Here is a 14,620-nt window from a genome sequence, read left to right on the forward strand (position 1 = left end):
AACGCCGTGAGTCTCTTAGGCGACGGAGCGTCGGAGGGGTCAAACACCACTGAAAAACCGATTCTGACGGCATTGCCAAGGCCTGTCGAGGGGAAACATCGCTGCACGAGCAGAAAGCATGTAGGCCAAGTAGGCGAAGGAAACGCACGCGAACTGTCTACCGTCTACGTCCACCGATACAAGACTCTCGCCATTTCACCTCGTCCCGGAAAGTGTCTGCAAAGGAGACGTAACCACGGTCACTCTGAGGCTCAGCGCCGGGCCCTATTTACTTCTCCACAGCCGGTTTTCCCCGAAGACTATAAAATGCGAACCTCTTCCGGCTGTGGAACATGGCGGCGCCCACGGTAAGGACCACATTTGGGGGCGGGGCCTTGCGGCACTTCCGTCCAGGTCCAGTGGGTGCTGTGATCTTCAAGCATGGGGTCCGCTGGCTTGTCGCGACTGCACGGGCTTTTCGCGGTCTATAAGCCCCCGGGGCTAAAATGGAAGCACCTGCGGGATACAGTGGAGCTACAACTTCTGAAGGGTCAGTGCCTCGAACCAGATCCACATTCCCGCTCTCGTTCTCTTGAAAGTCCATCTCCGTTTCTGGTCCTTCCCTCAAAACAAAATCACGTGACCTATTTCCTGGGCAGAGCGCTTTCCCAAACGTCTGTTCTCTGTGCTTTCTTACTCCTCACTTTCCTCTGTTTTTCGAGGGGGAAAATGACTCAGTATTGTTCCTTGTCACACCGTTACTACGTTGTAGAGTCTATTTTAATCCGCCTGTTCCTTAACTACTGCTCTTCTGCCCTCTGCACCATGGGCTTCTGCTTTGTCTTCTACATCATACTTCCCTGTTGTCCGGGTGTTTGAACAGAACAAGATATTCCTGGCCAGGAGTCGTCGTGCACGCCTGTAATCCCAACTACTCTGAAGGCTGAGGCAGGAGGATCGCTTAAGCCCAAGAGTTTGACATTACAGTGAGCCATTATGGTGCCACTGTACTCCAGCCTGGGCGACGGAACGAGATCCTGTCTCTTAAAAAATATTTTATATGTACATATATTTGTATGTATGTGTGTATATATTATCTCTGTGTGTACAGGTCTCAATGCCAGGAAGCCTCCCGCCCCTAAACAGCGTGTTCGCTTCTTGCTGGGCCCCATGGAAGGCAGCGAAGAGAAGGAGCTGACCCTCACAGCCACCAGTGTACCCTCTCTCGTCAACCATCCACTGGGTAAGGCAGATTTAAGCAGGATGCTGGGTGTCAGGAAATCCCTGAGCAGAGTCAGTGTCCCAGTGCTCAGACTCCTGTGCCAGGCCCTTGAAGGTCCACAGAGGAGTGAGGTATTAGACCAGGAATTGGTAGACTTCCTTGGAAAGGGCCAGATACTGAATGTTTTTGTTTTCAGGCCATGTGGTTTCTGTTGCAACTGCTCAACTCTGCCAATGTAGTGCAAAACAGCTATAGACAGTATCTAGAGGAGTGAGCCTAGCTGTATTCCGGTAGAACTTTATGAACATTCATATTTTAATTTCAAGTAATTGTCACGTGTCACGAAGTACAGTTGCCCCTGAGTCCATGAGTCCACATCCCATGATCCAGCTTCAGATCAGCAATATTTGGGAGAAAAAAGAAACACAAAGTTCCAAAAAGCAAAACTTGAATTTGCTGTGTACCTAGTACGGTGTTGAATCCACTCAAAGTGATGCATAGGCATCATATTAGATATTGTAAGTAATCTAGCCGGGCGCAGTGACTCACGCCTGTAATCCCAGCACTTTAGGAGGCTGAGGCGGGTGGATCACAAGGTCAAGAGATAGAGACCATCCTGGCCAACATGATGAAACCCTGTCTCTACTAAAAATACAAAAATTAGCTGGGTGCGGTGGCTCACGCCTGTAATCCCAGCACTTTGGGAGGCTGAGGCGGGTGGATCACGAGGTCAGGAGATTGAGACCATCCTGGCTAACATGGTGAAACCCTGTCTCTACTAAAAATACAAAAAATTAGCCAAGCGTGGCAGCAGGCGCCTGTAGTCCCAGCTACTTGGGAGGCTGAGGCAGGAGAATGGCGTGAACCTAGGAGGCAGAGCTTGCAGTGAGCCGAGATCACGCCACTGCACTCCGGCCTGGGCGACTGAGTGAGACTCCGTCTCACTCAAAAAAAGAAAAAATACGAAAATTAGCCAGGCGTGGTGCTGGGCGCATGTAGTCCCAGCTACTCGGGAGGCTGAGGCAGGAGAATCACTTGAACCTGGGAGGCAGAGGTTGCAGTGAGCCGAGATTGCGCCACTGCAAGCCAGCCTGGCAACAGAGCGAGACTCCACCTCAAAAAAAAAAGTAATCTAGAGATGATTTAAAATATGTGGGAGGGCCAGGCCCAGTGGCTCATGCGTGTAATCCCAGCACTTTGGGAAGCTGAGGTGGTGGATTATTTGAGCCTAGGAGTTTAAGATCAGCCTGGGCAACATGGGGAAACCCTACTTCTACCAAAGAATACAAAAATTAGCCAGGCATGGGTGGTGCGTGCATGTAATCCCAGCTACTCAAGAGGCTGAGGCAGGAGAATCGCTTGAATCCGGGAGGCGGAGGTTGTAGTGAGCCAAAATTGCACCACTGTACTCCAGTCTGGGTGACAGAGTGAGACTCTGTCTCAAAAAAAAAAAAAAAAAAAAAAAGGGGGTGGCCAGGTGTGGTGGCTCACTCCTGTAATCCCTGCACTTTGGTAGGCTGAGGCGGGTGGATCACTTGAGGTCAGGAGTTTAAGACCTGCCTGGCCAACATGGCAAAGCCCTGTCTCTACTAAAAATTAGCTGGGCATGGTAGCACACACTTGTAATCCCAGCTACTCAGGAGGCTGAGATACGAGGAGTCACTTGAACCTGGGAGGTGGTGGTTGTGGTGAGCCAAGATTGTGCCACTGCACTCCAGTGTGGGCAAAAGAGTGAGACTGCCTCAAAAAAAAAAAAAAAGTATATGGGACGACATACTTAGGTTATATGCAAATACTATGCCATTTTATATCAGGGACTTGAACATCTACAAACTTTGGTATCTGCAAGGGATCCTGGAACCAATCCCCCTGGATACCGAGGGACAACTGTAGTGTTCTATTTATTTAGAGACAAGGTCTCACTCTATCACCCAGGCTGGAGTGCAGTGGTGAGATCTCAGCTCACTGAAACCTCTGCCTCCTGAGTTCAAGCGGTCTTCCCACCTAAGCCTCCCGAATAGCTGGGACTACAGGCACAGGCCACTATGCCTGGCTAATTTTTGTATTTTTTGTGGAGATGGGGTTTTCTCATGTTGCCCATGCTAGTATTGAACTCCCGGGCTCAAGTGATCTGCCTGCCTTGGCGTTATAAGCGTGAGCCCCTGCAACTGGTCTCTTGATTTATTTTGAACCGTTAAAAAATGGAAAAGCCATTCTTAACTCATAGGCCACAAAAAACAAACAAGCTGGGTGGGGTGACTCTTTCCTGTAATCCCAGCACTTTGGGAGGCTGAGGCGGTTGGATCACTTGAGGTCAGGAGTTCAAGACTAGCCTGGCCAACATGGTGAAACCCCATCTCTACTAAAAATACAAAAAATTGGCCGGGCGCGGTGGCTCACGCCTGTAATCCCAGCACTTTGGGAGGCCGAGGCGGGCGGATCACAAGGTCAGGAGATCGAGACCACGGTGAAACCCCGTCTCTACTAAAAATACAAAAAATTAGCCGGGCGCGGCTGTGGGCGCCTGTAGTCCCAGCTACTCGGGAGGCTGAGGCAGGAGAATGGCGTGAACCCGGGAGGCGGAGCTTGCAGTGAGCCGAGATCGCGCCACTGCACTCCAGCCTGGGCGACAGAGCGAGACTCCATCTCAAAAAAAAAAAAAAAAAAAAAATTAGCCGGGCATGGAGGCGGGTGCCTGTAATCTTAGCTACTCGGGAGGCTGAGGCATGAGAATTGTGTGAATCTGGGAGATGGAGGTTGCAGTGAGTTGAGATCACGCCACTGTACTCCAGCCTGGGCGACAAAGTGAGACTCCGTCTCAAAACAAAACAAAACAAAACAAAAACCAAAAGAAAAACAGTCTTCAGGATTTGACTTGTGGACTGTAGTTTGCTGACCCTTTTTCTATTCTGGGACTCCAGGTGAGAAATGAGACCCTAGGTAGAAGTCCTAAGGTGGGGGTTTTGGGTTTCTGGGAAAGAATGATTTCCCAGAAAAATCATTCTGAGCCACCGTGCCCAGCCAAAAGAGTGCTTTTTTTTTTTTTTAAGACGGAGTCTCGCTTTGTCACCCAGGCTGGAGTGTAGTGGCGATATCACAGCTCACTGCAAGCTCCACCTCCTGGGTTCACGCCTTTCTCCGGCCTCAGCCTCCTGAGTAGCTGGGACGACAGGCGCCCGCCACCACGCCTGGCTAATTTTTTGTATTTTTAGTAGAGATGGGGTTTCACCATGTTAGCCAGGATGGTCTCGATCTCCTGACCCCGTGATCCGCCCGTCTCAGCCTCCCAGAGTGCTGGGATTACAGGCGTGAGACACCGCCCCTGGCCAGGAGTGATTTTTTTAGTGAACAAAGTTGCCCAACAATGGAACTGGTTCTGGTAATGTGCCCCCGTCCCTATATGTGATTAAGGCATGTGTCAGGGAATCTAGAGGTTTTACTAGAAACCTCTAAAACGCCTTGGACTTGTGATATTCATTGACTCTATTATATGGTAACAATAAGAAGTATAATGTATTGAGTCGTCACTCCGTACTAGGCATTGTTTTAAGCTTCCCCCAAGTACAATCCACAGTCCTGTGAGATGGGTCCTATTTTCATTTCACAAGAGAGAAAACTGAGGCTCAGTGTTGACATTTAGTAACATAGCCTGGATTCAGTAGGCCCTTAACTACTCTGGATCCTTCCCCTAAATTCCTCTTAATCTATGGAAGTGTAAACACTTCTGGCTCATTCCTGCATTTATTCTTTCAGTAGTTCTTTCCTGAGCAGCTAGTGAGCTGACACACCCAGCTTCTGCCTTAAGGAGCTCACGGCCTCCATTTTCCTCCAGGGACTCTTCGTCAGTAGAGCTGGGCAGGGAAGCCCACACTCCGGACCTTCAGTGTTAGGCCGGTCTTCCTAGAGCCTCTCACTGGCAGACTGATGTAGGCAGAGTAAGAGGTATCTGGGGCTGCCCTTTGGATCCCAGGGCACTGAGGAGACCGTTCAGGGTCCCAGATTCCATGCCAGGCAAGCCTGAGAGTCTAGCCTGATGCTAGTTTGGACTCCATGAGGCTGCATTCTGAGAACGAAGTCAACATGCAGCCCAAAGCCATCCTGGGGTGGCATTTAGTTGAGAAAATGGACCTCGTTTGTTTCTTTCCAGTATGTGGACCAGCATTCACCCATCTCAAGGTTGGCATGGGACATCGGCTGGATGTCCGGGCTTCTGGAGTACTTGGTAGGTGATGTGAGAAGCCTGGGGATACAGTGATAAGGCTTGAGAAAAGATCCCGGAGCTACCAGGAGCCCAGTCCGCTTCTTACCTGGCACCCACGTCCCACCATTCCTCTCCTGCCCTGATTCTTGCCCCAAGGCTGATCAGCTGGGGAGTGGATAGGTGGACGGAGGTAATCACAGGTTAATATCACAGTCACCCACCTTTGTTCAGTGATTCCCACACATGATGTAGTTCGAGGCCCTTTATGCACATTTATTTACTACGACGACTTTATTAGGTAGATACTGTATGATTTTATGGAAGAACAAAGTAGGAGTTAGGTGACTTGTTCTGTGTTCCGTGGCCAGTGAATACCCCTGGTCTGGAGAGGGAAAACCATCATTGCATCATGGGGCAGCCAGGCGCGTGACTCTGGGCCCAATGGCCAGGGCCTGCATGTGGCTGGGGCTGGACACACAAAGCCCTAGTCATGAGCCATCTGTGTCCCCAGGGTCAGGTGGTGCCCACATCCTCCAGCCGCGACAGTCACAGTCCCCTTGTCTTGCTTCCTGAGACACAGGCAGGCAGACATGATCTCACGCCCCCTCTCCCTGTTCTGTCTCCCCACGAGTGAATGCAGGGTCATTCTCTCCCGAAGCCAGAGGGAGAAACAGACCGGGAGAAAGGCAGGAAGTGACCACAGTGGCCACTGTTTATTGGGCCCTTCCTCTGTGCTGACTGCACAGCACCCACAGGAATCAGTATTTTTTTTTTCCCCGAGACAGAGTGTTGCTCTGTCTCCCAGCTGGAGTGCAATGGCGTGATCTCGGCTCACTGGAACCTCTGCCTCCTGGGTTCAAGCAATTCTCCTGCCTCAGCCTCCCGAGTAGGTGGAATTACAGGTGCCTGCCACCACATCTGGCTAATTTTTTTTTTTTTTTGAGACGGAGTCTCACTCTTGTTGCCCAAGCTGGAGTGCAGTGGCATGATCTTGGCACCACACCTGGCTAATTTTGTATTTTTAGTAGAGATGGGGTTTCACCATGTTGGCCAGGCTGGTCTTGAACTCCTGACCTCAGGTGAGCCGCCTGCCTCAGCCTCCCAAAGTTCTGGGATTATAGGCGTAAGCCACTGTGCCTGGCCTTCAGGCAGTATTTTTACCCCCATTTTGCTGATGGGGAACTTGACGCTCAAAGAGGCTACAGGTTATGCTTAGAGCTGCCCCTGATTTGAGTGCAGGTTTGTGTGACTAGGCCAGGGATCTCTTCCTTTGAGGTGTCAGAGTCCCCTGGGGAGCTTGGCAAGGATCCTAGGCCCCCTCCAACCATGAGTCAGATTCAGTGCATATGGGTAAGCCCTAGCAATCTGCATGTGATGCATACCCAGAGGGGCGTATTTGCCCCCTATAGATCTTCTTGCCTTCCTGCTGCCTTTGGCAGCATCAGAAAAGGGAGTATTCTGATGGTGGGGGTAGGGGCGGGAATATTTAGGGGAATGGGAAGGGGGTCCCAGGTGTGAGATGAGGCTGGCTGCTTTTCAGTGCTCGGCGTGGGACATGGATGCAGGCTCCTCACCGATATGTACAATGCTCATCTCACCAAGGTACGAGGGTCTGGGGACAGCCTATTTCTCTCTTGGTCCTTTCCTGGGGGTCACCAGCAGGATTCTGAAGCTTAGAGGATTCCTTCGGGGAGCACCCCAGCCATCAACAAGCATTTTTTTAATGATCGTATGCTGCACAGGGGCGGTAATGATGATAATAACTACTGGCGTTAGTGTATGCCAGCCACTCTGTGCCGAGCACTGTATGTGGATTCCCTTAGGGAAGCCTCACAGCCTCCCTGTAAAGTGGAATCTGTTGTTAGCCCCATTTCACAGATGAGAGAACTGAGGCTCAGAGAGGAGATGTCACTTACCCAGGTCACGTAGTTGTTAGGGCTTTAAGAGCTGGCATTTGAACCTAGGTCTCTCCAACACCAGAGCTTGATCATGATGCCATTCCATATTCTGTCCCAAGACTGAGAGGTAGATGTCAGCATCCTGCCCACAAGGGGCTTACCATCCAGAGGTAGGGTTGGGGCTATGGAGCCTGATGCCACAAAGTATGTGCGTAGGTGCCACGTTATGGGGCCCACGTTTTTAGTGGTTAAGAGCACAAAATTCTGGAGCCAAATGACTTCAGTTCGAACCCCAGCTTCTACCACTCTGACAGCTGTGTGTCCTTGGGTGGATTACCTAATTAATATCTGTGTTTCTCAGTTTCCTCATCTGTAAAATGGGAATGGGGGCCAGGTGTGGTGGCTCATACCTGTAATCCCAGTACTTTGGGAGGCTGAGGCAGGAGGATTGCTTGAGCCCAGGAATTTGAGGCCATTCTGGGCAACATAGCAAGACTCCATCTCTATTTAAAAAATTGTTTTAGGCCGGGTGCAGTGGCTCAAGCCTGTAATCCCAGCACTTTGGGAGGCCGAGGCGGGCGGATCACGAGGTAAGGAGATCGAGACCATACTGGCTAACACGGTGAAACCCCGTCTCTACTAAAAAATACAAATAACTAGCCGGGCGTGGTGGCGGGCGCCTGTAGTCCCAGCTACTGGGGAGGCTGAGGCAGGAGAATGGCATAAACCTGGGAGGCGGAGCTTGCAGTGAGCTGAGATCCGGCCACTGCACTCCAGCCTGGGCAACAGAGCAAGACTCCGCCTCAAAAAAAAAAAACAATTTTTTTTAAATTGTGGCCTGGGCTCAGTGGCTGCTGCCACTTTGGGAGGCTGAGGTGGGTGGATCACTTGAGGCCAGGAGTTCAAGAGCAGCCTGGACAACATGGTGAAAACCTGTCTCTACTAAAAATACAAAAAAATGGCCGGGCGCGGTGGCTCAAGCCTGTAATCCCAGCACTTTGGGAGGCCGAGACGGGCGGATCACGAGGCCAGGAGATCGAGAGACGATCCCGGCTAACACGGTGAAACCCCGTCTCTACTAAAAAATACAAAAAAAAAACTAGCCGGGCGAGGTGGCGGGCGCCTGTAGTCCCAGCTACTCGGGAGGCTGAGGCAGGAGAACGGCGTAAACCCGGGAGGCAGAGCTTGCAGTGAGCTGAGATCCGGCCACTGCACACCAGCCTGGGCGACACAGCGAGACTCCGTCTCAAAAAAAAAAAAAAAAAATACAAAAAAATTAGGCTGGTGGTGTATGCCTATCCTCCCAGCTACTCAGTGATCCACGTGCCTCTGTCTCCCAAAGTACTGGGATTATAGGTGCCTCTGTCTCCCAAAGTACTGGGATTATAGGTGTGAGCCACTGTACCCAGCCAATCATTCCTTATCTGTGGCAGATGGGGTTAGCTGCACAGATTCAGAGAAGGGGGAGTTTTTAGAAGCCGGGATGAGGAAGGGCCTGATCTGGGCCATGAAACCTTATTCTATTTAGAGGCGTGGAGAGAATCTGACAGGACATGCTAGAAGGGACTCGGGGTGATAAATTGCCAAGTTAGGTTGGAGAGGAGAGACATGGAGGCCTGGGGTGGCCACAGGGTAGCTGTCAGCGGTCAGCACCTTTGGAGGCTGCCAGTGCTGGTTGTCATGGAAACCAGCCAGCAATCTTGTAGGAAGCCTGCTGACTGGGAGCCAGGTACCATGTCCCGCTGGCTGAATCGGGGCAGCAGCACTGTGAGACTGGCCCTGTTACTGTCCCCAGGTGACGGGAGAGCTTGACTACAAAGAGGAAGAGCTGCTGAAGGCCACATGACAGAGCTGGTGCCCTTCTTCATGGGGCTGTGGAGCAACTGGGTGGGGGCTGGGCGCATGAGTTCCCTGAGGGAGACCTGGGGACTCCCCACCTCCAGCCTCTGGGGCAGGGGCTACTAGGGCTTAGAGTGGGGTCACTGATGGATCTTTTCCTCCCTGTCCTTGAAGGATTACACAGTGCGTGGCCTCCTTGGCAAAGCTACAGATGACTTCTGTGAGGATGGGAGGCTGGTAGAGAAGACAACCTATGGTGAGAACCAGAAGTGGCTGCTGCTGCCTCCCTCCGTGTTTGCTTTCCCCGAGTCCTCTCCCTGCCCTAGGCCACACAGGCCCCTTCTCAGTTCCATTCCACACACCAGGCTTGGGCTGAGGCTTTGGCCATGGGATCTGTCCACCAGGAGTACCCTCTACTCCCCTGCTTGCCTGGCTGAAATGTAACATCACTTCCAAAGACCCTCGTTTCTCTCCATCCGTATTGTCAGTCTTTTACCTTTTCCTTTTTTTTTTTTTTTTTTTTTTTTTTGAGACAAAGTCTTGCTTTGTCACCCAGGCTGGAGTTCAGTGGCACAGTCTTGGCTTGCTGCAGGCTCTGCCTTCCAGGTTCACGCCATTCTCCTGCCTCAGCCTCCTGAGTAGCTGGGACTACAGGTGCCTGCCACCATGCCCAGCTTTTTTTTTTTTTTTTTTTTTTTGTATTTTTAGTAGAGATGGGGTTTCATTGTGTTAGCCAGGATGGTCTCAATCACCTGACTTCGTGGTCCACCCGCCTCGGCCTCCCAAAGTGCTGGGGTTACAGGCGTGAGCCACCGCACCCGGTCTTTCCTTTTCTTTTCTTTTTCTTTTTTTTTTTTTTTTTTTGAGACGATGTCTTGCTCTGTCGCCCAGGCTGGAGTGCAGTGGCGCGATTTCGGCTCACTGCAATCTCCACCTCCCAGGTTCAAGCAATTCTCCTGCCTCAGCCTTCAGAGTAGCTGACATTACAGGCACACACCGCCACACCCAGCTAATTTTTTGTATTTTTAGTAGAAATGGGGTTTCACCCTGTTGGACAGTCTGGTCTGGAACTCCCGACCTCAGGTAGTCTGCCCGCCTCGGCCTCCCAAAGCGCTGGGATTACAAGTGTGAGTCACCGTGCCTGGCTACTGTTCTAAATTTTAAAAAGAGGCTGGGCACAGTGGCTCATGCCTATAATCCCAGCACTTTGGGAGGCCAAAGTGGGTGGATTACAAGGTCAGGAGTTTGAGACCAGCCTGGCCGATATAGTAAAACCCTGTCTCTAGTAAAAATGCAAAAATTAGCTGGGCGTGGTGGCAGGCCCCTGTAGTCACAGCTACTCAGGAGGCTGAGGTAGGAGAATTGCTTGAACCTGGGAGGCGGAGGTTGCAGTGAGCCGAGATCACACCACTGCACTCCAGCCTGGCAACAGAGCGAGACTCTGTCTCAAAAATAATAATTATAATAAATAATACAAAAAATTAACAGCATGGTAGTGCATGCCTATAATCCTAGCTACTTGGGAAGCTGAGGCAGGAGAATCACTTGAACCCAGAAGGTGAAGGTTGCAGTTTGCCGAGATCTCACCACTGCACCCCAGCCTGGGCAACAGGGCGAGATTCCATCTCAAAAAAAAAGGCCAGTTCGGCGGCTCACGCCTGTAATCCCAGCACTTTGGGAGGCCAAGGCAGGCGGATTGCCTGATGTCAGGAGTTCGAGACCAGCCTAGCCAACATGGTGAAACCCGTCTCTACTAAAAATACAAAAACTATCTGGGTGTGGTGGCGTGTACCTGTAATCCCAGCTGTTCGGGAGGCTGAGGCAGGAGAATTGCTTGAATCGAGGAGGCAGAGCATACAGTGAGCTGAGATTGTGCCATTGCACTCCAGCCTGGGCAACAGAACAAGACTCTGTCTCAAAAAAAGAAAAGGCTGGGTACGGTGGCTCACACCTGTAATCCCAGCACTTTGGAATGCCGAGGCAGGCAGATTACAAGGTCAGGAGATTGAGACCATCTGGCCAACATGGTGAAACTCCATCTCTACTGAAAATACAAAAAAAAAAAAAAATAGCTGAGCATGGTGGCGTGTACCTGTAGTCCCTGCTACTCGGGAGGCTGAGGCAGGAGAATCGCTTGAACCCGGGAGGCAGAGGTTGCAGCGAGCCAAGATTGTGCCACTGCACTCCAGCCTGGGTGACAGAGCGAGACTCCGTAACCAAAACAAAACAAAACAGCAAAAGAACTTTTGAACACAAGGAAATGATGGATACTGGGGTGTACTTGAGGTAGGGCAGGGTAGACAGAGAGAGAGAAGCAGAAAAGGTAACTATTGGGTACTGGGCTTAATACCTGGGTGATGAAATAATCTATATAACAAACCTCCATGACACATGTTTACCTATGTAGCAAACCTTCACATGTACCCCCGAACCTAAAATAAAAGTTAAAAAGAGAATGCCCTTACAATGCTGAGTCATGTGTATCTTTCTGAGAAGAAGGTCCAGAGCTTTCATGAGAATCTCAAAGGACTCCCAACCACCCCACCATGGGGATCCCTCCAAAACGTCCTGTCTCCATGTTCCAGGGACGGGGCTGTCCTGGGGGGAAGGAGTTTGCTGTAACCAATCCTCAGCAGGTACCTGTGCACTGACAACCACCTGCCTTTTCCAGACCACGTGACCAGAGAGAAGCTGGACCGCATTCTGGCCATGATCCAAGGCTCCCATCAGAAGGCCCTGGTGATGTGAGTGGGGCCCTCAGTGAGGTACTGGGAGAGCAGTAAGTGCCCTTGGCTCCCATAGGCTCCCCCAAACCTAGGGCAGATTCCATGGATCTTGTTTTTAGAGTCCAGAACCAGACGGGAGCTGCTTGTTTCTTTCTTGGCATTAAGAAATGGTTCTGTGTGCCAGGTCTTGGGTTAGCCAATGGGAGGCCAGGAAGAGCAAGAGAACCCAGCTGTCCTGCTGAGATAATATGATTTAATGGCAAGGAAACCATCATCGGAGCACAGAGCCCAAGGGCAAGAGCAGCCAAGGAGTTAAGAACTTGGGCTCTGGAGCCAGCTTGCCTGGGTTTCCTGACTCTGCCAGGCACCTGGTGATGAAGACGGGCAGGAAAGGTGGCTGGAGGAGCCACGGTGGCAGGGCACACAAAGCAAATGAGGAACTTACAGAGAGGCACCTTTCATGCGGGGGAAAGGGTAGGTGGTCTACCCAGCTGCAGCCCCTCCTGATCTGCAGGTACTCCAACCTCGACCTGAAGACCCAGGAAGCCTATGAGATGGCTGTGAGAGGCCTGATCCGGCCCATGAACAAGTCCCCGATGCTGATAACCGGCATCCGATGCCTCCACTTTGCACCTCCGGAATTCCTCTTAGGTAGGTTGGCCAAGGAAGTTGGAGCAGTGAGATGGGGCCCCTGGGTTTTGGAGTCACTCAGGAATGCTCTTGCAGAGGTCACTGTTGTCTGGCTCAGCTGAGGCCAGCATATGCCGGCCCTGATCTCTGCAGGCCAAGGCATCAGGCGCCGACTTCCTTCCCAGCCCTGTCCTGGACTTGGCTGATGACAGAGCTAACAGAACAAAAGCTCTCCTATCTCTTGCCAAGTCACCCTTGGAAGCCAAACCTTACCAAGCAAAGGTTATATTTAGTGGTTCATTTCCAGAGCTGCCCATGTTTGAAGCTGTGAGGTCTCCATCAGACACCACTCTTACCTCTCCAGTCCCACCCAGCTCAGGCCCTTCTTATCTGTGTTCCTTTTGTCTCTCCCTGCCCCTGCAGAGAGAGCATAACATGTTGGTCATGTTAATGCCTGCTCCTCTGCTTGAGCACTGAATTCTCTGTTATTAAGCACTTTCTATAAATGATCTTTTTTACTCCTCATAACTGCCATTTTACAGATATGGAAACCGAGTCTTAGTAAAAGGCAGGTTGTAACCTGGGCAACATGGCGAGACCCTGTCTCTACAAAAAATAAGAAATTAGCCAGTTGTGATGGCTCAGAACTGTAGTCCTAGCTACTCCGGAGGCTGAGGCAGGAGGATCATGTGAGCCTAGGAGGTCGAGGCTGCAGTGATCTGTGATCACAGCACTGCACTCTAGCCTGGGTGATGGAATGAGACCCTGTTGCCAAAAAAAGGCAGATTCTGACTTATCAGGTCCCAGTGGGGCCTGAGGTTCTGCAAGTCTAACATTTCAGGTGGCACCCACAGGGCAGGTCCAGTGAATAGCACAACCTGGAATGCTAAGGGGTCTTGCTAAGGTTGTTACACACCTAGGAGGTATCCAAGGGGTGTGGGTGCACAACCACACGCTAGAGGCTGTGCTCTCACCACCATGTCTTTGTCATTGTGTGTCCCTGGCAGAGGTGCAGTGCATGCATGAGACGCAGAAAGAGCTGCGAAAGTTGGTTCATGAAATCGGCCTGGAGCTAAAGACCACTGCTGTCTGCTCCCAAGTGCGGCGCACGCGCGACGGCTTCTTCACGCTCGACAGCGCCCTCCTGAGGACCCAGTGGGACCTGCACAATATCCAGGATGCTATCCGGGCTGCTGCCCCCCAGGTAGCTTCAGAGCTGGAGAAGAGCTTGGGCCCGCAGCTGGACACCAAGGAGCTCCCCAGTCGGGAATGGTCCTGGGAATCCCAGGGCCCGAGCTCTACCTTGGTGCCGGAGAGGGGTGCAGGGCATTGAATGCCCAGGCAGCTGCTGGGGCAGTGAATGGATAAATAGAAGAGCTGCTATGAGCTCGACCTGATAGCTGTGCAGAAAGTGAGAGCAGGAGCACCTTTTCTACGTGTGACACGAAACTCAAGCTGTAACAGAAAGATCAATGGACTTGACCCAACTGAAAAGGAAAAACTTCTGTATGGAGGAAAAGACAGTAAACAAATGACAGACTGATAGAAAGTACTGGCAGGCGAGGCGTGGTGGCGGGCACTTGTAATCCCAGCTACTCCCAAGGCGGAGGCAGGAGAATTGCTTGAGCCCAGGAGTTTTAAGGTTGTAGTGCGCTAGACGGTGCCTGTGAATAGCCACTGCACTCTAGTCTGGGGAACATATGAGATCCCCCCAAATCTCAAAAAAAAAAAAAAAATTCCCAATAAACTATGTGCCCATTAAAATTAAAAATTTTTTAAAAATTGTGTTTGCAGTGTCATTAACCAAGGACTAATATCCACAACATACAGAGAGCCCTTAGAAAGCAAGAAAACAGGCCGGGCGCAGTGGCTCAAGCCTGTAATCCCAGCACTTTGGGAGGCCGAGACGGGCGGATCACGAGGTCAGGAGATCGAGACCATCCTGGCTAACACGGTGAAACCCCGTCTCTACTAAAAATACAAAAAAACTAGCCGGGCGAGGTGGCGGGCGCCTGTAGTCCCAGCTACTCGGGAGGCTGCGGCAGGAGAATGGCGTGAACCCAGGAGGCGGAGCTTGCAGTGAGCCGAGATCCAGCCACTGCACTCCAGCCTGGGCGACAGAGCA

At 51.4% G+C, this 14,620-nt stretch overlaps 1 protein-coding gene across 7 annotated transcripts; it reads left to right on the top strand.

Annotated features, from left to right (window-relative positions):
• The first annotated feature begins 41 nt into the window (after positions 1 to 41).
• Positions 42 to 14,277, top strand: TRUB2 (TruB pseudouridine synthase family member 2). 7 transcript variants are annotated; one of them, XM_074016428.1, is made up of 9 exons: positions 379 to 529; positions 1,091 to 1,222; positions 5,349 to 5,423; positions 6,943 to 7,004; positions 9,096 to 9,187; positions 9,314 to 9,395; positions 11,811 to 11,883; positions 12,380 to 12,516; positions 13,503 to 14,277. In XM_074016428.1, the coding sequence occupies exons 5-9, from the start codon at positions 9,143 to 9,145 to the stop codon at positions 13,826 to 13,828; spliced, it is 663 nt and encodes a 220-aa protein (XP_073872529.1). In that variant the 5' UTR covers positions 379 to 529; positions 1,091 to 1,222; positions 5,349 to 5,423; positions 6,943 to 7,004; positions 9,096 to 9,142; the 3' UTR covers positions 13,829 to 14,277. The 7 variants fall into 7 exon arrangements, 6 of the variants coding, with proteins under 6 accessions (XP_005580817.3, XP_073872528.1, XP_073872529.1 ...); XM_005580760.4 differs by lacking the exons at positions 379 to 529; positions 9,096 to 9,187 and adding an exon at positions 42 to 347; XR_012424332.1 differs by lacking the exon at positions 9,096 to 9,187 and having other exon boundaries at positions 11,811 to 11,904.
• The last annotated feature ends 343 nt before the right edge of the window (positions 14,278 to 14,620 follow it).

Source organism: Macaca fascicularis, chromosome 15 (assembly GCF_037993035.2).
Source record: "Macaca fascicularis isolate 582-1 chromosome 15, T2T-MFA8v1.1".
In the NCBI taxonomy this organism is placed as follows: Eukaryota; Metazoa; Chordata; class Mammalia; order Primates; family Cercopithecidae; genus Macaca; species Macaca fascicularis.

What these genes read in the sequence shown, in the direction of transcription:
- TRUB2 (XM_005580758.4), top strand. Translation starts at nt 421, where the DNA reads ATGGGGTCCGCTGGCTTGTCGCGACTGCACGGGCTTTTCGCGGTCTAT. An exon ending in GGAGCTACAACTTCTGAAGG is followed by an intron (nt 530 to 1,090) that starts GTCAGTGCCTCG and finishes CTGTGTGTACAG; the next exon opens with GTCTCAATGCCAGGAAGCCT. An exon ending in ACAATGCTCATCTCACCAAG is followed by an intron (nt 7,005 to 9,313) that starts GTACGAGGGTCT and finishes CTGTCCTTGAAG; the next exon opens with GATTACACAGTGCGTGGCCT.